Below are 27,825 nucleotides of genomic sequence, written 5' to 3'. Positions count from 1 at the left end.
CATGTTTCCTTGAAGTTTTTTTTTTTTCTATAGTGACCTCTTCTTGGAAACCAGCTTGTCTTCTTTCTATTTACTATTATTTATATGATGAAGATAGTGATAGAGCTTTCTAAAGAAAAGAGGTACATAATGACAGCTAGTGCATATTTATTTATTTTTCTTCCAAAGCACTGCTCAGTTCTGTCAATGGGGGTATAGGGGACTGAACCTGGGACCTCAGACCTGAGAGTCTTTTGGCATAACCATTATGCTATCTCCCCTGTCCTGTATATTTATTTTTGAGCAAGCATTTTGTTTTGTTTTGTTTCCAGGGTTATCACTAGGGCTCGGTGCCTGCACTGCAAATCCACTGCTCTTGGAGGCCATTTTTTCCCATTTTTGTTGCCCTTGTTGTTGTTATTGCTCTTTTTGTTGGATAGGACAGAGAGAAATTGAAAGAGGAGAGAGGAGGGACAGACAGAGAGGGCATGAGAAAGATAGACACCTACAGACCTGTTTCACCACTTGTGAAGCAACACCCCCTGCAGGTGGGGAGCCAGGGGCTTAAACCAGGATTCTTAAACCTGTCGATGCACTTCATGCCATGTGCACTTAACATTGTGCACTACCACCCGCCCCCCTTAAGCAAGCATCTTAATACAGCCTCCCTCTGAGACCATGTGCTTGAAATGATTACTTTAAACAAGTAAAAACATTTTATATCTATTTGGGTAGTGGTTTGTTTTGCTGTGCAGAGGATTTTCAATTTTATGTAGTTCCACTGGTTTATTTTTGTTACTGCTTTCCATATAAATGGACTTGAGACATTGAGCACACCTTTAAAACTTAAAAAAAGTTTTAAAGTTCTCTGCCAATTGTTTTCTCTAAATACTTGATAGCTTCTGGTTTGATACCCAAATCCTTGATCCATCTGTGGTTTCTTTATGTGTGGTGACATGAAGTGCTTCAGGTTCTTTCTTCTGCATGTTTTAGCTTAATTTTACTAAAACCATTTGCTGACACTTGTTGAGTTTTCAGATGATTTTCATTGCTTTTCCTAGTTGACCAGAGAGAGTAAAACATGGCTACTGCTAGTCCATAGCCATGCCTCCTGAACCCAAATTACATTATGCTGTCACAATGGGACATCTGGATATTGGAAGATCATGAACTTTTTTCTTTCTTTCCTTTTTTTTTTTTTTTTGCCTCCAGAGTTATTGCTGGGGCTTTGTGCCTGCCTGCACGATGAATCTACTGCTCCTGGCAGCCATTTTTTTTTCCATTTTGTTGCCATTGTTGTTGTTGTTGTTATTTTTGCCATTGATGTTGTTGTTGGATAGGACAGAGAGAAATCGAGAGAGGAGGGGAAGACAGAGGAGGGGAGAGTAACACTCTTAATCTCAGAGTCATGGGTTCCTGCCCCGCATTGGGCACCAGATGTCAGGCTAACCTAGCAAGAGGGAGAGATGATGCAGGAACCAAGCTTGTGGCAGCAGGACAATTCAAATCTTTATTCATCCGAGCTTCCCAGAGTCCTGTGGTAGCACATCTGTTTAAGCCACGTGGTGCCAACCGCAATGGCTGGCATCAACCTCTCCCTCTGCACACCTGCCCTCCTCCAGCCTGGGACACGGAAGAGACAAGACAGAAACGGAAGTGGCTGGACAATACCATACATGATTAGGCAAGAGGGTGGAGAAAGGCAAAAGGGGCCAGGAATGGTATGGACCTCCCTAGCAACTGTTGCTAGGGTTTCAACTGGTAGGATTAGCAATAGCCTGCTTAGGAAGGAGACCTTCAGTCATTTGTAAGACAAAGCCAAAGATTGATATGTAGATAATAAAGGGACCAGCCATAGTATCAGGGATGCAGGGTGCTTTGTGAGCCCTGCCAAGCTCAACCACATCTGCACAATTTCCCAAGAGACACCAGCAGACCTGATTCACCACCTGTCAAGTGACCACCCTGGCAGGTGGGGAGCCGGGATCCTTATGCTGGTCCTTGCACTTTGTGCCATGTGAGCTTAACTCGCTGCACTACCACCGGACCCTCAACAACTTTTTTCTTCATATACAAAAATAATTCACAAATGGACTATAAACCTGTATGCAATACCTGAAACCACAAAGTACACAGAAGGCAACATTGTTGAAGCATTTTGGGAAATCAGTATTAGAAATAATTTCAGGAACTAGACTGCACTCACTTAGGGAATAAAAGCAAAGATAGACAATTAGGGTTAGTTTAAATTGAAAAGTTTCTCTATAGCAAAGACAATAAAAACACACTGAAAATATGCCTACTAAGTGAGAGAAGATATTTGCACATTATACATCTGATAAGGAGTTAATAAAGTATTACATATTATGTTATATGTATATTACATATCATTATATATTAAGGTATATAAAATTTATAAAATTAAGCAACAAAAAATAACACAAAAAGAGGTATATTACATGAATGCTTTTCCCAGTGGGACACACTGAGGGTCAACAGGCATAGGAAAAGATAAAATATTATCCAAGAATTGCAAGTCAAGGTTATAATGAAATAACATCTCAAACCTGTGAGAATGGTTTACACAAAATGGAACAGTAGCAAGTGTTGGAAAGGATGTGGAGAAATGAAACCCTCAAACTCACTATTGGTGGGAATGTAAATTGTTGTAGTCTTTTTGGAAAAACAATGGGTAGTTCTTCCAGAAGCTAAAACTAGAGCTATTAGAATATAATCTAGTAAATCTCCCTTCTGGCTATCTATCTCAATCATGTGAAAACAAAAACACAAAAATTATATTCACAGCAATGTTTATTGAAGCATTATTCATAACTGCTAAAATATGGAAGCAGCAGAATTGCCCTAAGGTAGATGACTGGCTGGAGAAGATACAGTATATGTACATAATGGGACATTATTTAGCTGTCAAAAGAAAAAAATTGCATTAGTAGAAAAATGGAAGAAACTTGAGGGGATTATACCAGATGAAATAAGTCAGAAGGAAAAGGATATATAAAGAATAATTTCACCAGAGTGTATGCAATGTAAGGATGTAAAAATGGTCAACAGATAAAATAAAAATAAACTAATCAGCACTGACAACAGAATTAAGATTACCTTCGGGGTAACAGGATGGGTTATGAGGAAAAGTAAGAATTGTGTCAAAATGTTTGATGGGCTTTATTTAAAATATTAAAGTTTTTTTTAAATTTCCTTATCTAAGGTGGACAAATTTTAAAATTACCTGCACAGACTGTGTGACTGTCACTATCAGAAACTACTGTAAATGGTAGAGATACTCTGTAAGTGGTGGAGAGGGAAGAGAAGGGAAAGAAATAGAAATCTTAGGATGCATGAGCCAGCTTCCCCCATTTCAGGTTGTAAACATTGACAGTAAATAACGTCTTCTCATTTAATGAAAGTATAACTCTACCTGAAACTTCAATGAAAGAAATATTGGGCTTTTTTTTTCTTGAGAAAAAAAAATTTTCAGAGCATGATATATGTTTTGCCAAGGATCAAACTCAGAGTCTCACTCAAGTGAAGAGAGTGTTCTGCTGACTTGAGACACCTTCATGCTGACAGGAAAAAAAAAAAGTTTTACATTTTAATGTAATGCATGTGCTCTACCAAGTACACCACCTCCGTCCCCCTCATTGACATTTTAAAAGTAAATTCAAATTTTCCCCGCCTTTCTTATTATAAGTACCATTCAAGAGTCAATGAGTAGGAATGAACAATAAATTAATACAATAAGGGATGGAAAAAGGGAGGAAGGGAGGGAAGGAAGCTGTAGGTAAGGAGAAGGAAGGAAGACAATCCAGGACATGTTGACCAGCATATCTCCTATAAACTGAAAGTAGATAAAGGTGAAATTATGCCAATGTTGAATTTCCTTCAGATGTGGTTTCCTCTGGTCCCCTAAGATCACTTATGTAGCCATTCAGATGTCCTAAAAACAAGCTACTATTGCAGAAATTTAAGAGGTGTCCTTGGAGTTGCACTTTATCTTACCTTTTTCTGGCATCGGGTTCAAACTAATCTAATAGTGTATTCAGCACCTAAAAGATACACACAATTTCTGGAAGATAGACATGCATTTATTTATTTATTCTCCAACATGCAAGTGTTGGAGAATAAGCATGAAAAGGGCTTCTGCTCCTCAGCCCACTTGCAAAGGTTCAGCTGATAAACAGTAGCAGGACTTTCCAGGTGCTAGGAAAGTAAAGGAACATAATGCAGTTCTGCTGTTTCCATATGAGACTTTAAGGGCAACTTGACCTGAAAGTTCAGAAAATCATTGATTATCTTTCTATGCAGGCCTTTCCTGAGGTTATTCTTATTAATTGCAGAGATTTTACTAGAAAGTCAGAAGCTAGATTAAGTAGACTGGTCATATAAACTCAAGCAGAAGGCTCACATCGTTTTACTTATATGTGTATCTTCGGAAAGTGAGAACTTCCTCCTGTATGTTAACTCTCTGTTCCTATCCAGAGGCCCAGTGTTCCTTCTGCAGTAATAAAAAGTGAAATGATGCTCCTTCTGGGCATAAAATAAAGGAAACCTCCACTACCCCCCTCCTTTGCATGGAAGAAAATTGCCACCCTATCACCAGATCTTTCTAAACCTAGCCTTTCTACAAAAGAAACCTAAGCTTTCCAACAAGGGACATCTGGAGGAACTGGAAATTGAAGTGAAAGAAATGATTGAAGCCAGGTTCTGCTGTTGGCCAGCCCATTCCCTTGCACTCAAAAAAAAAAAAAAAGTGAAACACGGTCACCCAGAAGCCTGAGCCAGAGTGTAGAGAGAAGATGGAGATTGTCTTTACCATCTCAAGAAGGAACTACAGATTGATGCTTTCATAGTTCACAAGGCTCTCCTCTCCCTCTAAAGCAGTTCTACATTCAGAGTGAGGGTAAACTGGCATTCCTCTCTACTAGGAACAAAGGACCAACTGCCTAATTAATCACTTTGCTGTGTTCCCCTAAATACTCTAGTATTTAGGGGGAGTGATTGTCAACCCATTCTCTAATCCTTAGACCAAAGACAGTAACTCAACTGTGTTATTGGAATACAAAGCAAATCATGAAATGTAACATTATTACTCTAACCAAGCCATGAAATTTCACTTCTGTTTTATTCTGATGACTAAACTGCTGTGATTATATTGTTATGCAGAGAAAAAAAGTTGTAGATTAAAATCTCCCCTCCACACACATATTTAAAAATTCATATTTAAAAAATCAAGAACCTGTAATAAAATTGAGCTAGAAATATTTTTCTGAATTCACAAGGAATGTCTGATTAGCTTAGCCACTAGGTTCTAGTCCAGATAAATCCCTCATCTCTCACCTGTGATGAACTTTCCCTCTTCCTCTTGTTGGTATGTACTAAATACCCTCTCATACTCTCATAGCTTCTGCCTTCTCAGTCACTGAAATTGAAGGGAGCTGACTCATTCCTTTTTCTATCTTCTACTCCCTATGCATCCACATCTTGCTCCTACAGAGGGAAAAGAAACCTACCACTGCCAACGATACATGTTCAGCTGCACTCTCAATCCTCTCTTACCTCCTTGAGTAACTTATTCCATCACAAAACCACCACACCTTCTCATTTCTACTCACTCACTCTGCAAGCATGCCAATGCACACACCAGAGACATTCCCCTCACTATAGAGATAGTTGAGAGTGGATTTATTTTCATTAATAAGCTTTCTTTTTAGTGATCTAACATTAGTTTAAAAATTACAAGATTTCACAGGGGCAGTTTCACACCTGAATGTATATGTGTGAAACTCACTATACTTTTCACCATGTTTCTGTGCTTCTGCCTAAACCACATAGTTTTCACTAAAATCTAAGAAACAGTTTTATTACTGTTTTTAAAGCTTATTTGTTATCTAAATCCCACAGTAGTTGTGAATGAAACCATCCAGTAGTTGTTTTTATCTCCTTACTTCTTTTATTTAGCATAATCATTTCCAGTTCCATTGATTTAGTACCAAATGATATAATATTATCTTTAAAAATTATAAATCAGGAAGTCGGGCAGTAGTGCAGCGGGTTGAGCGCATGTGGCACAAAGTGCAAGAACCAGCATAAGGATCCCAGTTTGAGCCCCGGCTCCCCACCTGCAGGGGAGACACTTCACAGGCAGTGAAGCAGGTCTGCAGGGGTCTATCTTTCTTACCCTCTCTCTGTCTTCCCCTCTCTCCATTCTCTCTGTCCTACTTAAAAATGACAACATCAATTACAATGACAATAACTACAACAACAATAAAAAACAACAAGGGCAACAAAAGAGAAAATAAAAAATATATAAATCAGTATTCTACTGCTTCTTTCTTTTAATAAACAAATTTCAGACCCCTCAAAAAAAAAAACTACAGCAACCTACTACTTATTGGTAAGTTCTATTAAGAAACAATACCAAATTATCTCACTTACAGGTAGAATTTAAGAACAAAGAACAGTAAAGAAAAACATAAGGTGAAACTTGTACTGGGGATGGTGTATTACACCAAAGCAAGGATCCTGAGGAAGGAAGGAAAGTGGCAGGATGAAGGGATAGTGGGATCCTAGACATCAGTCAAGGGGAGGTGAAAGGTTGTGTCTATATGATAAAGACTCTGCTGTAAACCACTAATTCCCCAATAAAATAAAAAGTAAAACTTTGGATACTAATGCTAAAAAAAAAAATTAAAAACAAACAAGGAGGGGGACTTCCAGCAGCATGGCTATGGAATAGTTTTGCTCTCCCCAGTCAACTAGGAAAAGCAATAAAAGTTGCCTGAAACATCAACAAAATATGACCAGGATTTCTTCCAAAACTCACCATGCCACAGGTGACTACAGACAATTGTGGCTTGTGGACAGAAAAGGGGTCGGGGAAAGATTCCTAGGGCTAGAAGACCTTAATCAGGGACATCTGACTCCAAACTTTGACAGTGGTAGCTGAGGAACACCACTTCCAGGTCTGAGTTAAACAATTGTAAAAGAGAGAGAGAGAAGGAGGTAGGGAGGGAGGGAGGAAGGAAAGAAGGAAGGAAGGAAGGGAGGAAGAGAGGGAGGAAGGAAAGAAGGAAGGAAGGAAGGAAGGAAGGAAGGAAGGAAGGAAGGAAGGAAGGAAGGAAGGGAGGGAGGGAGGGAGGAAGGGGAACCTCAGCTATAGGTGACTACAGATGATTTCACTCATGTGGAATCTAGAGATTTGATTTACATGAACTTGGAATATGGGGATATGAAACTTCGGTGGTGGATGTGGTATGGAAATATACATTGTAATCTTACAATCTTGTGACAAACTATTAGTAACAAGATAAAAAATTAAAAAGAGAGAAGGAGGAAAAGCAAGGAGTTGTTTCTGCACAGGGAAAGAAGCTTGCATCAAAGCGAAAGGACATTCTAAGTTTTTTTAATTGTTGACTAAACTCATTAATTTAAAAAATATGATCTAAAAAAACAAGCAGGAAACCTAAATAGACACTTCCCCAAAGAAGACATAGATGACCAAAAGACACATGAAAGATTTCCAAATCTTAACAATTCAAAGTTTGGAAAAGTTACACATAAAAGCAGCCACCAAAGATATACAGATATTCTTTAAGTTTGATACTCTAAGTTATAGTGGGGCTTCATCTAGATAAAACCACCATCAGCTGGAACTATTGCTCATCAAGATGTAATTAATACCCCCAATCTATGAAATAACATAGCTTACCCTATGTTAAACATATTATAAATAGCTTGGTTGTTCTATAGTGTGAGCACAATAGATATAAAAACCTCAGTATCTAAAATATGCTATCAACACAGTATACTGAAAATTATTTATAGTTTTCCCTGGTGATCTTATAGCTGGTTGGGAGTGACTCTGCCCATCATCAGGAGAGAGTAATATGCTGCATATCACTAGCCTACCTCTCTCATTAACATAAAATATTTATAAAATAAAGCCCATCTAATAAAGGACTATCTTCTCAAAGAAAAATAAACTAAAATCAATGTGTGCACTTTACAAGCCACACTGAAGACAAAAGAAAAGAAAAAAATATATACAAAGTGCTATTTTTTCTTTTTAAAACTTTATTTTACTTTATTTGATAGAACAGAGAAATTGAAAGGGAGGGAGGTAGAAATGGAAAAACAGACACCAGCACTGCCTCACTGCTTGTGAAGCTTTCCCTTTGTAGATGGGGGTGGGGTCCTGAACCTGGGCCCTTAAGCACAGTAATACACGTACCTAAGCAGATGCGCCACAATCCAGCCCCAGAATTTTTATTTGTATTTGTTCAATGATAGTATGTAGAAATGCAATTGATTTTTGTATGTAGGTCTCATATCCTGCAACCTTATCTAACTCTTTAATTATAAGAGATTTTTGTTGGGAGTCAGGCGGTAGCACAGCAGGTTAAGTAAGGATCCCGGTTCAAGCCCCAGCTCCCCACCTGCAGGGGAGTCCCTTCACAGGCAGTGAAGCAGGTCTGCAGGTGTCTGTCTTTCTCTCACCTTCTCTGTCTTCCCCTCCTCTCTCCATTTCTCTCTGTCCTATCTAACAACGATGACATCAACTACAACAACAATAATAACTATAACAACAATAAAAAACAAGGGCAACAAAAGGAAAAAATAAATATAAAAAATTTTTTAAAAATATTTTTGTCATTATTGTTGTTATAGCCCTGGGGCTTCTCCTGTATACAAACAGTTGTGTCATCTGCAGACGGAAGTTTCATGTTTTTTTTTTTTTCTTTTCTGTGCTATTTCTGTTGGATGTAGGTAGCTCTCACAACATACAAAGTAAAAAAAAAAATGAGTCAAACCATCTATAGTTTATATATGTTAACAAATGACCTGCATTTCTCTGAAAGACACCTATAGAGTGGTTTCTCTCCTCTGTGTCGTACAAAGAATTGAAACAGATAGATTTGCTGGTGGGGTATAGCCAAACTGTTGTTACTACTTTATGAAAACTATGATGGTAATTCTTGTGTATGTGGGAGGGGATCCTGTGGTAGCGGTAGGGGGACTGGGTGGGTGGTGTGGAAATATACTCCTATAATTTTATAAACCATTATTACATCACTAATAAAAATAAATTTTAAAAGATGTAAGATGTTTCCAAAAGATTGGTCATCATGGACTTTATCTCCTTCTATATATCTTTTTTCATCTCAAAATTATAAACTTTCCTTCAAAGCCTGCCACGGACCACCACAATGGATGAGCAGCAGCAGGGTCAGGGGTCTTGAAGGCAACCTCCCCAGTGGATCAGGAGTCAGCGCGAGGGAGAACAGATAGACACCACACTCTATTGGAGGGTGAATCTGGACTCATTTTAATAGTGAAACTGCTTTAGCTTTTATACTTTTTTCAGGTTACATTCAGGTTGCCTAAACAACCAGCTTAGTCTTGTGGCTTTGGCAGGCTACATGTTACTCCCCTATAACTGTAAAGAATGGTACAATACTTAGTATCGCCCTGTTCTCAGGGGAGGTCATACCCAGAATTGTTTTTGACTTTTGCTGAGGGCTATTTCTATCATTAATCTTCTATGGGGGGCATACGGATCTTTGCCTAGTCGTGGACCACTGCTCATCTAGGTCTGGTACAGTTTAACTATTAATCTTTCTTTGTTTCAATACGTCAGCTTGTACCAGGGAGGTCTCAATCTCTGCATTCTTTCTTTGAGGGGCGGGTCATAACATGGACTTCTTTTGTCCGTCTATGCTGACCCACCTTCCCCACTTTCATAATGTAACTTTCAAATATGCCCCTTTGTAAGGGAGAGGGGGTGCTTCTGCCTCTCCATTTCCACCAGGCACTGCCAAAGCACTATTAATCAATTGTGACAGTATAATTATTTGTAGCAATAACGGGGGGGAGAATGCGTCGACCCATTCTCGTCCTCCTGCCCAGCTTCCTTGAAGTCTGAATGCAGGTCCAGAGGAGATGACCCTGTCAGGATCCCTGGTGAACTTTGATGGGGCGCCGCAAAAGCCCAGGTAAAACATGACAAAACCAAAGTACTCGCTTTCTTAGAAATGCCTTGGCGGTAACAACCTAGCTCTGTAATGAAAAATCTTTTCTCAGTTCTCTTTCTCTTTGTTTTTCTCATAAACTCTCTCTTCATTGAGTTTCCATTAATACAATACATTCTTGGCTTTCTTCACAAAAAAACATTTATCTCTGACATTCCTTTCCCTTTTATCCATTGTCTGTGTTTTCTGCTGTGTCCTTGGGACCTTCTTTTGTACTCTGTGTGATCTCATTTATTCAATAAGCTACAGCAACCAGTCTGTGCGTACTTTCCCAAACCCCAAATCTCATGCCAACCTCAAACTCTCTCTTAAGACTTAAACTCTGATTCTTAATTTTCTCCTCAGTCTTCCTAGAACAGAATTGTTACTGACATTAAAAAAATAAAACACTTCAAAAATTCTCTAAAAATAAATAAAACACTTCATTGCAAAGCCAAAATTATATTTGCTTCAAAACCTCCCCCTTTTTATGATCATGTTTTTATTTAAGTTGCAACCATTTTCCTTAGAAATATTCAAGTCACTGAATATCTTCATCTCTGGAAATAAATAAATAAATAAATAAATAATACATTTTTTATGAACTTCCTGAGCACTTTCCTTTATTCTTCATTCCCAAACAGTTTTATTGCTACTGATTCAATTTACTTTGTGAGCCTCAGGAGAGGTGTTGGGGCTTTGTTTAAAGGGGCATTTTGAGTGGTTTTAGTCATTGGAGTGACATGATCCAATTATCATTTTTTCAAAGACATTTTCTGATATAACCTTAACATTTCTAGTTAACCTCTTCCCTAACTTGTCCCAGCAGACCCATCACACCCTATTCCAACTGAGCAACTTGTATTTTCCGAAACCTACCCATTCTAATTAATCTGGTCTTCGATTTTCCATGGCAAGTTAATTGTCATATATTTCCTATCTTGCCTTATTCTGTGCTTTAGTGACTTGTGTATGACATAGCTCCCCTCTTAAACTGTAAATATCTTAGGACACAAAGTATGTACCTCCATTTTTGCTCCACTACAAATCATAGCATGTACCTTTCACACACCAGCCCTTCAGGAAATGCCTGTCAAGGTAATAAATGAACAGCCTTAATTAGCATAAGTTATTGTTCTATATACTTATCCAGTCCTAAGTCCATGGTGCTATCATTTCTGTATCACTGATGGTTATCTATTTTCTTAAATAACTTCTCTTTGAATACATTTAGGAAAGATGGAAAATTTTGTTATAAGAGAGAAACAAGTATGTAGGTTATTCCCTTCCTTAAACAAACAGAAGTTCTGTTATGCGTCATGGAAAATTAAAGCACAGTAATAAAATGCATCAACAAGAACTTGTTGAATAATGATTTAGTGGAAATGTTAATTTGCCTCCTGTTTAGAGTCCTAACTTTCCTCTCAAGTTCTTAAACTGCATGTTCTATTTTATTTTGTTTTTAGATTACATTGACAACGATTGGCTATGGAGACAAAACTCCCTTGACTTGGCTAGGAAGATTGCTTTCTGCAGGCTTTGCACTACTTGGCATTTCATTCTTTGCACTTCCTGCTGTGAGTATCTGCAAAAACAAAGCAATTTCAGTTAGAGATTACATATTTATTAGTGTAAACTTTCACAAATCTATATGCCGGTGAAGTTATATCTATCATTTACAAATATACTTTTTTTCTGATAAATGTTGACTGTATATATGTGTATAGAAATGCATATACAATGTATATGGATGATTTATGAAATATGACATTCCCTTTGAGATATGTACCCCATTAGTTTTATACTAGCTAAGTTTTTATGATCAAATCATAATGCCTATTTGCATCATCTTTCACTTACCATACTATTAATACATTTAAAATAGTTTTAAAGATATAAAGTTACTATTTTTTAAACTGATCACTCCAAGTTCCTTTTTAAAATATGCTACTGAACTGTCAGATGTGGAGAAGTAGAGTATTTACCTCTTCAGGTCAATTTGAGTAAAATGCTTGTGATTTCCTTAGATAGTTTTAAATGCCTCATGATTAATTCTTTTGTCATAATAAATCATCACTGATTTTTCTTAAGGAGTAGTTTTTGCATTTTATCAGAATAAAGAGGATAAAGCTTGTCTTCCAAGCTTCTGGTTATTTTCTCCTTAATGAATACACTTATCTTTCTATTTTATCCTCTTGCTTCTCTAAGGACAATTGATCAGAATATTACAATTTGCCTTAATCCCTAAGGTTTCACTGTTATCCACTTACTTAATTCATGTTGGTAAAGAGTCAACAAATTAGTTTGCTAAGCCTGCTTTAACCAAACAGGTGTCACAGAAGAAATGTATTGTCTTACAATTCGGAATTCTAGAAGTATAACATCAAGGACTGCCAAGGTTAATCACATTTGAGAATTACTTTTTTAATTTTACTTATAAAAAGAAAACACTGACAAAACCAGAAGATAAGAGGGGTACAACTCCACACAATTCCCACCACCAGAACTCTATGTCCTATCCCCTCCCCTGATAGCTTTCCTATTCTTTAACCCTCTGGGAGTATGGACCCAAGGTCATTATGCGATGCAAAAGGTGGAAGGGCTGGCTTCTGTAATTGCTTCTCCATTGAACATGGGCATTAACAGGTCGATCCATACTCCCAGCCTGTCTCTCTCTTTCCCTAGTGAGGCAGGTTCTGGAGAATCAGAGCTCCAGGACACATTGGTGGGGTTGTCTGTTCAGGGAAGTCTGGTTGGCATCATGCTAGCATCTGGAACCTGGTGGCTGAAAAGAATTAACATACAAAGCCAAACAAATCATTGACTAATCATGAACCAAAGGCTAGTAGGCATATTTTAGTTATATTCCAAAGGGCCTGTGGCTATACTAGTTTTGAGAGAGATCAGACCACCAAGGACCAAATTTGGGACTTCATAAATTCAAGTCCTGTGCTCTACCACTGAGCCACTTTTCTGGTCACAGACGTCTTCACTTTTGAGAACCATGAGGAAAGAATCAATTGCAGGCCTCTTTCTTTGGCTCAAAAAGGTTTCTCAGTCTCTATCTATCTATCTATCTATCTATCTATCTATCAACTATCTATCTCCCCTTCCCTCTCTACTTTTGGCATTCTCTATGCAATAAATAAATAAAGATAATAATTTTTTTTAAAAAATCCTAAGTGCTAAATCAACAATTTATGAAGGAGGTCAGGTGCAAAGCACAAGGACCAGCATAAGGATCCCAGTTCGAGCCCCTGGCTCCCTACCTGCAGGGGAGCGGTCCCTTCATAGGTGGTGAAACAGGTCTGTAGGTGGCTGTCTTTCTCTCCCTTCTCTGTCTCCCTTCCTCTCTCGATTTCTCTCTGTGCTATCCAGCAACAACAGCAATGCCAACAACAATAATAATAATAACAACAACAACAAGGGTAACAACAAGGGCAACAAAGTGGGAAAAATTACCTCCAGGAGCAGTGGATTCATAGTGCAGGCACCAAGCCCCAGCAGGAACCCAGCAGGAACCCTGGAGGCAAAAAGGAAGAAAGAAAAAAAGAAAGAAAGAAAGAAAGAAAGAAAGAAAGAAAGAAAGAAAGAAAGAAAGAAAGAAAGAAAGGAAGGAAGGAAGGAAGGAAGGAAGGAAGGAAGGAAGGAAAGAAGGAAGGAAGAAGGAAAGGATGGAAGTTAGAAAAAAAAAAACAAAACCATGAACAGAGAGAAATAGTTCTCCTCTAGGATGTTAAAATTGATAACCAGGCTGGCAAGATAGATCACTTTGACAGTGTGCTTGCTTTGTCATGAGCACAAACCAGGTTGAAGCGCTACCCCCACTACACTGAGGGAAACTCTGGTGCTATGATAGCTTTGTGAATTCTGCCTCTCTATCTCTGTCTTTTTTAATATCTCAGCCTAGTGCAGTAAAGTTCTAGTGGTATCTACCTCCCCCCCCAAAAAAAAAAATGATTGTTGTATATATGCTAAAGGAGAACCTTTTGAGACCTAACTCATAATATTTTGTAGTTTGTTTTTTTAAAATTCTGATAAACTGAGCCACATAATTTCTTGATTATTTGAAGATTATAAACAAATACATAAGTAGGCTGAGAGAATAAATGCAGGAGGTTGAAGAAATGAAAATATAAGTTACATGGCAGGAAATGAAAGTCAGAAATAGGCAAGCAGACATAAGTGTTCACACTGTTTAAGGACCCGCGACCAATTATTGTTAGGGTTAAGCTACCTCTGAGAGCTGTGTCCAGCACAGTGAAATACCTCATTCCCGTAATGAGACTTTGAGCTGTCATTCGTAGGTTAAACTGTTTTGTTCTGTGAAGTTAAATGTCAGAGACTAGAATGCCATTCCCCAGTAAAAAGATTACATTTTTTAAAGATTTTATTTATTATGAGAAAGATAGGAGAGAGAAAGAACCAGATTATCACTCTGGCACATGTGCTGTCAGAGATTGAACTCAGGACCTCATCCTTGACAGTCCAAAGCTTTTTAACTGCACCACCTCCCAGACCACAAAAGATTACATTTGTATATGTCAATTAAATTAATATATTTTGGAAATATGAAAAATGTAGATAGGACATTCCCTAGCAATATCAAGAAAAGTAGACTTTACCTTGGATCTTTTCACTGTAGTCTCATATTAGGTGTTAATCCTTATTTAATAAATGAAAAACTAAATGGTCCAATATTCCTTTTAAAAAAAGTGACAGTGCAAGGACCCGCATAAGGATCCCGGTTCGAGCCCCCAGCTCCCCACCTGTAGGAGAGTCACTTCACAGGCGGTGAAGCAGGTCTTCAAGTGTCTTTTTCTCCCCCTCTGTCTTCCCCTCCTCTCTACATTTCTCTGTGTCCTATACAACAATGACATCAATAACAACAACAATAATAACTACAACAACAATGAAAAAGAACAATGACAACAAAAGGGAAAAATAAATAAAATTTTTTTAAAAAGTGACAGAAAATACTGTTGTCTTTTGTACCAGTCATCCACAATATGATATTTAGGAGAACATATTAGCAGTTTTCTAAGAAAGGCAGAGGCGAATTGTGTTTCTACAACTCTACATAGGATTCACTAAAACCTAAAAATGTAAGCCATTGGGATCTTAGAAAAAGTACTAAAACAATGTTTTTTTTTTTTTTTTTTTTTAGCATTTGCATCTATTGGTGTCAAAATTTGAAGGGATTTCATGTTGTGTGTGTGTGTGTGTGTGGTGTGTGTTACAAACTATTTTAATAGATTTCTACTTAGATGCACTGATCAATGTACTCAGAGAAGTGAAAGAAAATTGGAATTGAGCTATGATGAGTCAATGAGCAAACCTTGTTTAATAACTGTTGTAATGCACAGTCTGGCATAAGAGCCATGTAGCAAACATCAAGTTCAATTAATATATGTTTCTAAGCAATAACAATGTTATTTTCAGTGCATTTTTATCTGTTTGGCGAATATTGAGTTTGTGCTATGTAGCTGCTATCAGTTTCCAAAAGAAACTTTCCCGAGCCACATATTCACATAATAAATACTCAAAAAATATAGTTATTGATTTTATTTCTATGTCTACAATATCTAAGTTTAGCTCCATGTAAGTGGCGTATATAAAGTTTGCATAAAAGTATGAATATATGCCGTAAATTCTGATCCTTATATTGCTTATTCATGTTTCATGAGAAATTATAGTTAAAAGAATATAAATAAATCTTTCATATTTTATCTTAAACAGAATAAAAATGAGAAGTTATGAAGAGGTCATCTTATTTTGGGAATGTTCCAATATACAAAGAAAAATCACATAGAAAAAAAGTTTTATAAAGCTGGGATTATGTAATCACAGCCTGTATAAGTTGGTGATCTTAGACAGCATGAGACAGTCACTGAAAAAGCAAGATGGAAAACAGAACCTGTGACATGATTTCTAATTTCATGGCACAGTCGCTTATCCTAATTAACATTGAAGCAGACCATTTCTCATTAAATAGGAAATATAATACTATTATAAGTATCATCATTACTGTAATTGCATTACTTTATATATAGTTATTTTCCTAGACTTAACTCAGACATGTGAAATGTCAAGATTAAAGTAAGGTTAAAGGTTATCTATAGGCACAAAATAACTTAAAAGAAGTTATCCAAATGAGACTTAACACCTCATAAAGATTTCCATTTTATAAATAAACTTTTTTAAAAAGATGAAAATCCCAGCACCTCCCAGGCAGCCTTTACTAGCTTTGAGGTACATTATATTATAAAAGAAAAAATATATATCAAGGACAGAAAAATCACCATTCATTACCTTTGGGAAATACTGACAGTGTTTATAAGGTACTCACTCTAACCTGAAGGTTAGTCTCATTGAAGTTTAATAAAAAGCTAATAATTTATAGCTAGCAAGTCAAATCCACAGACTTGAAAGCAGTGGCACTTTGTGCCCCAAGCCAATGGAGCAGGGACTTATAGATAAAGCCCAGAGGCTAAATTTAACAATTCCAGAAGCCAACCAAGGCTAACACAAAGCTTCTTGATTCCACAAATGTTAGACCAGAGTAAGCTGTAAAGTGGTGGGCATATCAAAGAGGCAGAAAGAACGAATTTATCTATCACCCTCAACCCCCCGACACACACACACACAAAAAAAAAAAAAACCTAACTCCACAGTCTAAATTGGTAAGCTAGAACTAAAATAGTAAACGATTCTAAAAGCATAATATCAAAACTAGGCAAAATAAGATTATACTTTACAGTAATCCATGCTCTTCTTTTATTGTACAAGCAGGCAAAAAATGTAAAATTGGTATTTTCAAAACTGATGTTCTCTTTCACCGAATAGTCCTTCCCTTTATAATTTATTTTATATCTATGGTATACATGTATTATATATTGGCTATGGGCTATGGCATCCTAAAGGTGAAGGATTATGCTGGGAGAGATTTTATTTTCCAATTACACAAATGGAAAATAGAGAATTCTGTAGTTTTATCAAAATGCTTGAAATGGCTATGTTACAACAGTGAGACTTCAGCTGCCCCTGATTTGAAATTCACCTGTATCCAAAAAAAGTGTACTTCTCTAAATTCCACCATTGAATAAGACCATTTAGTCCAAGTTTGGCATCAAGTAGCCCACACAGTGTGACCAGAAAGATGACTTAGTTCTGCACTAAGTTCTTAGTACAGAACTTAGATATATGAGACCCTAGATTCAATCCCCAGTGGTGTATAAGACAGAGTGATGTTCTGATATATCTCTCTTTCTCTTATAGAAAAAAAATAATCGTGATTTTTATTTATAATTATGATGCGTCTTACACTTCCAAACAAGATAATCATAAATAGCAATTCTTGTTTGATTTACTAAAGAACAGAAATTGTTGATTTCTTAGCTGACTTTCCAACCACATCCATTGCCTGGTGGAATTACAAAAGAGACAAATAATGTTGTTGTCATTTTTAATGTTACCTTAGTTAACCCTGGGAATTCTTTTAAAGCTTGATTTTTTTGTTTTGTTTTTTTTTGAAAGATGCAGAGACAGACTAGACACTCCTCACTTCTGGCATATGGTAGTGTCTGGGATAAACCTGATACCTCTGGGACTATAGGCATGCTAGTCCTGTGCACTGCAGCTATGCTATATCCTCAGCCCCCAGAATGTTTGCTTTATTAAGTAAAGTTTGGAGGTGTTTGTGCATAGCATTTGTCTTTTCTCAGGCTCATTTTAAAGGGTCTAGAAAGTGTATGTATTACTGATCAGTGATTTTTAGAATTTACATTTTTAATGGGTCAGGCAGTGGCACACTTGGTTAAGCACTCACATTACAGTGTGAAAGGTCCTGGGTTCAAGCCCCTGGTCCCCACCTGCAGGGGGAAAGCTTCACAAGTGGTGAAGCAGGGCTGTAGGTGTTTCTTGGTCTCAGTCTCTCTCTCTCTCTCAACCAGAGCACAGCTCTGGCTTTTATGGTGGTGCGGGAGATTGAATTTGGGACTATGGAGCCTCAGGCATGAGAATCTGTTTGCATAACCATTATGCTGTCTACTCCCACCCTCTATATCCCTATCCCCCCGTTCCCTCTCAATTTCTTTCTGTCTCTATCCAATAATAAATAAAAATACTTTTAAAATCATTTTTATTGAAATATAATTGAAATCTGTGACTTTCAGGTAGAAATCCAGTATATATATTTTTTACTATTTTAGTTATATATGTATGTATGCATATATGTATTTATGCATACATACATATATGTATATTTGGAGAGAAAAAGATACAGATAGAGACCAGAGCATTGCTCAACTCTGGCTTATGGTAGTACTTAGATTCAGCCTGAGATCTTGATGCTTCAGACATGAAAGCTCTTTGTATAACCATTATGCTACCTCCCAGACCTGACCCAATATTTCTATGTTGCATAGAATGATCATCATAATAAGTCTATTTAATTCCCATCTTCATATAATAGTTGTAATTTTTTCTTATAAAAAGTACTACCTTTATGTTTTGTTATAGGGCATTCTTGGCTCAGGTTTTGCATTAAAAGTACAAGAACAGCACCGCCAGAAACACTTTGAGAAGAGAAGGAACCCAGCAGCTAACCTTATTCAGGTAAATGTCAATGTAATAGGCAGATGGCAACATCTGTCACTTTAAGGGCTTTCTGCATTACCTTCCACTTTCTATGCTTCATTTCTAAGGAGAGCTACTGTCTGTTTTGCTTTTAAAAACATAACAGGAATTTAACATGAAATCTTGGATTTGGATAAGTGCCCCACCAACAGAAAAATGACATATTTTCAGCAAATGGACCATGCATTGTTCAGATTAATTAGCTGTCCTACCAAGGCCATGCAGGGGTTAGCAGTTGTATTGCTCCTGGAATGACCCAATATGTCTTATGAATTACTTGGTAAAACATAATTGATCATTAAGCAATGGAGCAGAACAGGGTGTTGTTCCCCGCATTACAATTACTTTCTCCAGTCTGATGTATGATGCTGTTTGTTCTGAAGAACAACATATTTGTTTAAAATGTCAAGGTTTAGTACCTATAGAATCACTTTTATTACCATCATGAATAATAACTTGATATAGTTATCCCACTTTAAGTGTTTTGGGACTTTCAAATATACCCATCAGTACTGAGAGTATGAAATAGTAAGCATGTTATCTGAAGCTAGCTAATAATATATAGATTGTTTAGTATTTCATTTTCTTTTCAATAACTCAGTACCAGCATTCACACTAAAAGGAAAGCTTATTTTTCCATCTATATCTTCTGTTATAACTATACAGTAGTAAAAAGAAGTATGTTTAATAATCACAGATACATTTTTTCACAGATCCATAGTGTGGCATTATTATTTAATTACTGACAAGATGGCAATGCAATCTAAAATGGAGAATTCAGAGCTCATAAACCAAGGAACTTAGAGCACGAGTGGCAGTCTGAAGTTTTTATATTTTATTGGAGGAATGCTGATCTACAAGACTTTTGTTGTAAGGGGTGCACATCTCCCCAAGACAGGTGTCAGTACACTTCACCCAACTGCAAATTGCCAGCTCTTTGCTACCACAAGGCACTGGACCCACAACACTTTTAATCCTCACTAACACCCCCCGCCCTTTGCATATACTTGCATCTGGCTAAATAAAACAACTCAAAGGAATATGTGTATCCCCATATTCACTGCAGCTTTATTCAGAATAGTCTATCTCTGCAGGTATGCTATACACTCACCAATACATGGATGGATAAAGATGTGGTATATATTTATAATAAACGAGTACTTAAATATATATAGCATTTTCATCTCCTTCAAGATATATACTCAGGAATAGGACTGCTGAATCATATGGCAACTCTATCTGCAATGTTTTGAAGGAGCACCATAGTATGTTCCATAAAGCTGCAACAATTTATCATTCCACCAACAGTGTATCAAGGTCCTCTTTCTTCTACATATTCATAAGCACTTGTTATTTTTTATCTTTTTTATAATAGTCATTCTAACACATTCTAACCATATACAAGAAGTTATATCATTGAGATTTTTATCTACACTTACCTATTAATAAGTGATGATGGCTATCTTATCTTATGCCTATTCATAAAGATATTAGTTTTTAAATTAAGCCATTCTGCAATTATTGACAAGGGAATAGATTACTGTGCATGACTTCTAATAAAAACCACTTACAGTCTGTTTCTTTTTTGTTTCCAAGATTTAACAGACAATAAAAGATAGTGGAGAGTTTGTTATAATATTTATTTATTTTATATATATTTATTTTGAATAGAGACAGAGAGAAATTGTGAGGGAAGGGAGAAATAGAGCAGGAGAGAGACAGAGAGACACCTGCAGACCTGCTTCACCACTCATGAAGTTTTCCCCCTGCAGGTGGGGACCAGAGACTTGAACCTTGATCCTTGTGCACTGTAATGTGTGTGCTTAACCAGGTGCACCAACGCCTGGCCCCTAGAGTTTGTTTTCTTAAAGTAGAAGATCTCTAGGTAGTAACAGTTTAATAACTGAAACTAAAAAATAGTCACCATAATAAAAAGAGGTATCACACACTAGTTATGCACATAAAATGCCCTGAAATTCAAAACTACTGACATTTCACTACTTAACATTTATTAGTTATTATATTATTAGTTATTTTATTCAACTGAAGTATTTTCATACTTTTAATGATATTTTCCTCATTATTTTTATTAATTTATTTTTATTACCATTAGGCTTATCACTGGGCCTTGGTGCTGGCACTAAGAATCCACCTTTCCCAGCAGCCATTTATTCCTTTTCTTTATTTCTTTCTGTTTTATTTAACAGAACAGCAAGAAATTGAAAGGGTAGGGGAGATAGTAAATGAGAGAGAAAGATTGACACCTGCAGACCTGCTTCACTGCTGGTAAAGCATTACCTCTAAAGGTAGAGAGTGGGGACTCTAACCTAGGACTTTGAACATAGTGATATGTGCGCTTAACCGGGAGCACTACCACCTGGTCCCCATCATTATCTTTATCTTTTAATTATCCTTAATGTATTTGAATTCTAGAGTAAATTTTCCAACCTGTGAATGCAGAAAATAAGCCATGGTTTTCACGCGTCCACTAAGTCCTGTCTACATCAGAAACCCCAAATATGCCCTGTAATATCAGTAATGCTTACATTCAGGAGAACTGAAAACCTGCTGTTACGAATAAAGTCCTCATGAATTTGAAATCCTTGCCTAATTGTCATCTTTTATGTTGTGTGTTTTTTCAATCAATACAAACTCAAAATAGAATCTGGGTATTTCTGTGGTTACTATTGGATATTAAAGGGAAATCTTTTAAAAAAACTTCTTAGTATAAATTATCAGTTCCATAGAAACTTATTGTTAAGTATACACTGGACTGAAAAGCAAGCTTCATTTGATACCCATTTGTTTTCTTTCCCAATAAACCTGCCTTGGTTTGTTGAACACACAAAATATCAAAACAAAGGGCAATCTCATTTATTTTAGGTTATAGTCATCACTATCTTCCTAAAATGACTCGAAGATTCCCAAATTGCCATGTCATATGGTTGTTAAGACAACTAAGTTAAACAGCAATTAGAGTTTCAGGGAAAGGTTTAAAACCCCAGCAACTTGCTGTAAATTTAGTTGTTGCAACATCTTTATGTGATTCACTTCAAGTAGAACTATCTAGGGGAAAGAAAGCAGCTCCCCCCCAGTAATTCTTTGTATACATGCTCAAATGTCACAACTTTAAAAATATTTTTTAATATTTATTTACTTTTCCTTTTGTTGCCCTTGTTTTTTTTTGTTGTTGTTGTTGTAGTAGTTATTATTGATGTCGGCATTGTTGGATAGGACAGAGAGAAATGGAGAGATGAGGGGAAGATAGAGGGGGAGAGAAAGACACCTGCAGACCTGCTTCACTGCTTGTGAAGCAACACCCCTGCAGGTGGGGGGTCAGGGGCTTGAACTGGGATCCTTCCACTGGTCCTTGCACTTTGCGCCACTGCGCTACCACCCGACTCCCACAACTGTCATTAATAGTGTTTTAAAGTTAAAGTTCTTCTTTAGTTTGAAAAGTACCTATAATGCATTATGTCATTTGATCATCAGAACAAACCTAGGAGGAAGAGGGTCTCAATTCCATGGTGTCTGAATCTAATTCTGTTACTTCTTTCAAATAACACCAATTGCATCCTCATTCAGAACCTTGGGATTCCAGATTAGGGGTATACTTCTGGAGAGCTAGTATATGGAATCAAGATATGTTAATATAGACAGAAATAGAAGAATTTGTGAAATGAACACACAATCAGATTTTCATGAAAGAGAAGAATAAAGAATAGAAGTTGTTTCTATAATGGAGCTACTTTTTTTCCTTGATAGTGTTATCCTAAAATGAAGCCACCAGCTACTTACATGGAGTTTCACATTTTTAGTGCATTACTTATAAATAATAATGGGCTCAAGAAAAAAATCTTAGGTGTATAAAACATATCAGAAGATAAAATTGTAAATACATATGCATATATATACATAAAAGACAGAGAAACTTTGAAATATAAAGGATTGCCTCTAATGACAACCAATAAGAAGTAAGGTATTAAAAAGGGTTTGCTGGATTTTGTCTTTAAACATTCACTCTTTTGACATCTGAGTTCAGTATCTTGAAAATAATCAAGTCTCTGTTAATTATATCTTTGAATGGTCAGCTGAAAGTAAAGATTCCAGATATGGTTAAATGTACCACAGCTGTAATAATCCAAACAGAAGAAAACAAATGCTCCCTAAAATTTTAATTATAGATTTATTGTAGCTATAATTATAGGCCAACTTTTGAATTTGCCACCTCAAACACTACAATCATCTGAAATTTGGATTTTATTTTATTCCTCCTACTTTCATTTGTTTCTTGTTGACTTAACCTTTAGAGTATATGTGACACATAAATTAAATCCATCTGTGGAAATTAGTTTTCTTTTGCCAATTAGTATGTGATGATTTTGATTCTATATTTAGAAACGTAAGCTACTAGATCATATGATTATAGCCTTGAAGTTCTATAAATAGAAGCAATTAATGCTAGGGCAGAACAAAGTTATTAGATTATACAAAAAAAATAGTCGTTATACTTTCTACTTCTATTTTGACTGTTAACTAATAACAGCACTGTGATAGATGCCACTTGTACCTCCCATGTGCAAAAAATTTCGAGGAGGGTTGGGGGTTGATAGCATAATGCTTATACAAAGAAACTCCTTTGCCTGAGGTTCCAAAGCCCCAGGTTCAGTGCTCCATACTACCAGAAGCCAGATATGAGCAGTATTCTGGTAAAATTAAATTAAATTAAGTAAAATAAAATAAAATTAAGAGAAGAATAATGAAAGTAATAAGAGCTTTTCTAATGATGTCAAATTGAGAGACAAGGTAAACATAGCTCCAGTTTTCTAAGAGTAGCCTCTTCCATATTTTTTGTAACATTGGTAGCTAATGTCTTGATCTTGTTTTTTGTTGTGTTGTTGCTTGGATTTTTTTTCCACTAGTTTCTTACAATTCACAGACCTGTTGTATACTTCTAGTTCTACACATGTCTTACTTTCAAAATATATATTAAAAATTTAGGGGAGTCAGGCAGTAGCGCAGCAGGTTAAGCGTGAAGAGCAAGGACCTGTGTAAGGGTCATTTCACAGGCAGTGAAGCAGGTCTGCAGGTGTCTGTCTTTCTCTCCCCCTCTCTGTCTTCCCCTCCTCTCTCCATTTCTCTCTGTCCTATCCAACAATGATGACATCAATAATAACTACAACAATAAAACAAGGGCAACAAAAAGGGAAATATATATATATATATATATATATATATATATATATATATATATAACAGTGGTAAATTAACAAGACTTTAAAAAATTAGTATAATAACTGTTTAAGGGGACATCTACATGATCATAGCATTGGGAATTCTCTGCCTTACTGAGTCAGAAGTTACAGAAAATCCACTTTTTTTCACTGATTATTCTAAATCATTTTATAAGTTTTGTTTGTGCAGTAATTGCAAAAAGTAACATTTCAAGATAATGCAATAATTATTTTCTCTAAGATGTTATGCTGCTTAGCAGAACTTTTTTATTTTATTAGTGACAATATTAATCTACAAAATTATAAAAAAAACAGGGGTATAATTCTGCATCATTCCCACCACGAGAGTTCTGTATTCTCATTCCCACCATTGGAAGCTACAGTAGTTCTCCCAAGGTTGCAGATATGAGTTAACTATTATTTCTACACCTATCTGTCTGTACTTGTATATATTTGCCTTTTTGTTTTTTATGGTCCTGCCTTCTCTTCCTTCCTTTTTTTTTTTTCTTTTTTTCTTCCTTTCTAAGTCAAACATACCTATTACTACTTCTAAATGTCCTTCTCTCTGGGTTCTGATGGAGTTAGAGTTCAGAACACTCTGGTCATCTTTCTCTATCATTTCTGCTCTTCTGGGAGTATGGACCAAAAAAAAAAAAAAAAACCCAAAGAAACAAAAAAAATGGGGGGGGGTGGATAAAGTGGAAGGTCTGGCTTCTGGAATAACTTCTCCACTAGACATGACATTGGCAGGTCCATCCTTACCCTAGCCTGATTCTGTCTTTCCCACGTTGGGTAGGGATCTGGAAAAATGAGGTTCCAAGACACATTGGTGAGGTCATCTGCATAGGGAAGTCAGGACTGAATCATGAGAGCATCTACAACTTGGAAGCTAAAAGGTGGTAAGAAATAAAGCAAGACAAAATGATTAATGAACAGGAACCATAAAGTAAGAATGGAGCAAATGAGAATAGGGATCTTAGGGTGGAAATAAGCAAAGAAGTCTATTTAAGTATGTTCCTAGAGGTTTGTGACTATTGTGGTTATTTCTTGAATTTGTTAGCTAACATGGAATTGAACAAAAATATTATTTCGGAAAATGGTGTCAGAGTTGAGAATAGGGCTAGAAAGATGGATTAAAACAGAGAGTAACTACCAAACTTGAATAAAATCTATGAATAAAATTAACTGTTTACCCTATCAACCAGGGCTCATATGTATTCATATGTAGCATAGGAGCCTGTGTAACCTCTGAATTACTACGAGTTCGAGCTCATAGTTCCTGGTCACAGGTGGGAGCATTCTAGGCTATACTCATTTCAGGACCAGTCTTCCTCAAGTGGCAGGATAGGATAACTAAGCCTCCTATCGAAGAGTGGGGCCTATTATTGCTGCTCTACAGTGGGTGCAAGATTCTGGAGAGGCCCCCAAGAGGGCTTATGATGACATCCCTGATGGAAGTGACCACTGATGGTGAAGAAAGGGATCTGTTAGAGAACTAGGTCCTTAACATTTTATGCAGTCATCTGTTGAAGGGTATTTTAGTTGTTTCCATATTTTTGGCTATTGTGAATAATGAAGCTATGAACATGCAAGTACATATATCCCTTCAAATTAATGTTATTATCTCTTTTGGATAAATGCCTAGGAGTGGAGTTGCTGGATCATAAGGTATTGCTAACATGGAGTTGAACAAAAATATTATTTGGGAAAATGGTGTCAGAGTTGTAGGGCTAGAAAGATGTAGAGAGTAACTGTGCTTTAATCTGTATAGATTTTTGATATCAACTGCTTGTCTGAAGTATGGTGTGTAAATATGTTCTACCAGTTGCTAGGTTTCCTGTTTATCCTTATGTTTACCCTTATTCTTTTGATGTACATATTTTTAAAAGACTTTTTTTCTTGTTTCATCTTTAGTGTTAATGTCATGAAATGTTACACTGATATGTTCTTCTATGTATTTTATATTTTCAGGTCTAGTATTGAGATCTTTGATACATTTTGAGCTAATTTTAATGTATGGTATTAATTGGTGATCTAGTTTCATTTTTCTACAAGTGGCAGTCCACTTCTCAAGCACTATTTGTTAATGAGACTTTTCCCCCCTGTTAGGTATTTTTGGCCCTTTTGTTATATATAAGGTACCTATATGTGTGCAGGTTAAGTTCTGGGCTCTCTATCCTACTCCATTGGTCCATATGTCCATTTTTGCTGTATAACCTGAAGTTGGGCATTGTAATCCATCCATTTTTCTTCTATTTCTTCAGGAGTTCTTTTGCTATTCTTGGTTGTTTAAAGTTCCACACAAATTTTTGAATAAGTTGTTCAATTTCTTTGAAATATGTCATTGGGATTTTAATAGGGAGTGCATTGAATCTATAGATTGCTTTTGGCAGAACTGACATTTTAATGATATTTATTCTTCCAGTCAAGGGACTGGGAATGTTTCTTCCATTGTCATCCTTCATTTCTTTTAACAATGACTTATAGTTTGCTTTTTTTTTTTTTTTTTTTTTTTTTTTGCGGTCCCAAGTTCTTTTTTTTTTTTTTTTTAAATTTTTTATTTAAGAAAGGATTAGTGAACAAAGGCATAAGGTAGGAGGGGTACAACTCCACACAATTCCCACCACCCAATCCCCATAACCCACCCTCTCCCATGATAGCCTTCCCATTCTCTAGTCCTCTGGGAGCATGGACCCAGGGTCGTTGAGGGTTGCAGAAGGTAGAGGGTCTGGCTTCTGTAATTGCTTCCCCGCTGAACATGGGCGTTGACTGGTCGGTCCATACTCCCAGTCTGCCTCTCTCTTTCCCTAGTAAGGTGTGTTTCTGGGGAATCTGAGCTCCAGGACACATTGGTGGGGTCTTCAATCCAGGGAAGCCTAGTCAGCATCCTGGTGGCATCTGGAACCTGGTGATTGAAAAGAGAGTTAACATACAAAGCCAAACAATTTGTTGAGCAATCATGGATCCCAAGTTTGGAATAGTGGAGAGGAAGTGTTAGGGAGGTACTCACTGCAAACTCTAGTGTAATCCTGCTTTCAGGTATATATTTTGCAGTAGTTTATGGATACGTGTGAACATAAGCTCTCTCTCACAGAAACTGTTGTATGTCTAGGTTATGGGACTTTGTTAGAAAGTGAACTACCTGAGATGAAATTAGAGTGTACTATTAAAGGAAAGGTCTCACCCGAGTAATGAAGCTGAAGGGTTGTCATTCCACACGTGAAGTCTCTGGATACAGTCTGAGGTGAAGCATGTTGAGATGGCAATCGTTGCTTTGGTTAGGTTGTGATCGGCGGATGCAATATTATTTGGTTTGGATTGGGAGGTGCATACGGGAAAGTGCGCCCTATCCAAGGGTGCCAGGACTGAGGGAAGTAGGGGCTCTATAGTGAAGATGTGAGGTTCCTGCTGTCTTAGGGTTCAAAAAGACAATCAATAGTTAATATTATCATCACATTATTTGTTAATTCGGGTTAACTTTGAAAAGTCCCTTTGTTATGGTTTGCTGTACAGTACCCAGTATCTTGTATATAGCTGTGCTATTGGAAGCTTCTAATCTACTTGGTCTAGGCTTTTGAGAGAGTCCGCATATCAAATATGTAGCCTATCTATTTAAAAGATTCAAGTTTGTCTTTTGAGAACCTTTGAGACATACAATTGATTTCCCCCTCTCATATTAATTAACTACTGATTTATATGTCTACATTTTGCTAGGAGTGTACATAAACACCATTCCCATCACCAAAGGACCGTGACCCATCCCTCCCGCCCACTCTCATCCCCCACTGGCCCAGGAAGCTACATGTCTATCCCTCACCACTGGGTTTTTACTTTGGTGCCCTACTTACAATTTGATCAGGTCCTGCTTTTAGTTTCCCTTTCAGATCTTCTAAGTCAGCTTCTGTTGATGAGTGGGATCATCCCATACTCATCTTTAACTTTCTGACTTAGTT

At 36.8% G+C, this 27,825-nt stretch overlaps 1 protein-coding gene across 2 annotated transcripts in view; it reads left to right on the top strand.

The window, feature by feature from the left end:
• Positions 1-27,825, top strand: part of KCNQ5 (potassium voltage-gated channel subfamily Q member 5) — a 615,123-nt gene that overhangs the window by 482,401 nt on the left and 104,897 nt on the right. For both annotated transcript variants that reach the window (XM_016191137.2, XM_007529720.3), the window contains exons 6-7: positions 11,468-11,578; positions 18,522-18,617. In XM_016191137.2, coding sequence (XP_016046623.2) covers positions 11,468-11,578; positions 18,522-18,617 — 207 coding nt within the window. The remainder of the gene's footprint in view (positions 1-11,467; positions 11,579-18,521; positions 18,618-27,825) is intronic.

This window comes from Erinaceus europaeus, chromosome 4 (genome assembly GCF_950295315.1).
Source record: "Erinaceus europaeus chromosome 4, mEriEur2.1, whole genome shotgun sequence".
Taxonomy (NCBI): domain Eukaryota; kingdom Metazoa; phylum Chordata; class Mammalia; order Eulipotyphla; family Erinaceidae; genus Erinaceus; species Erinaceus europaeus.
The sequence above is the reverse complement of the archived record's forward strand: the minus strand, read 5'-3'. Positions and strand labels throughout refer to the sequence as shown.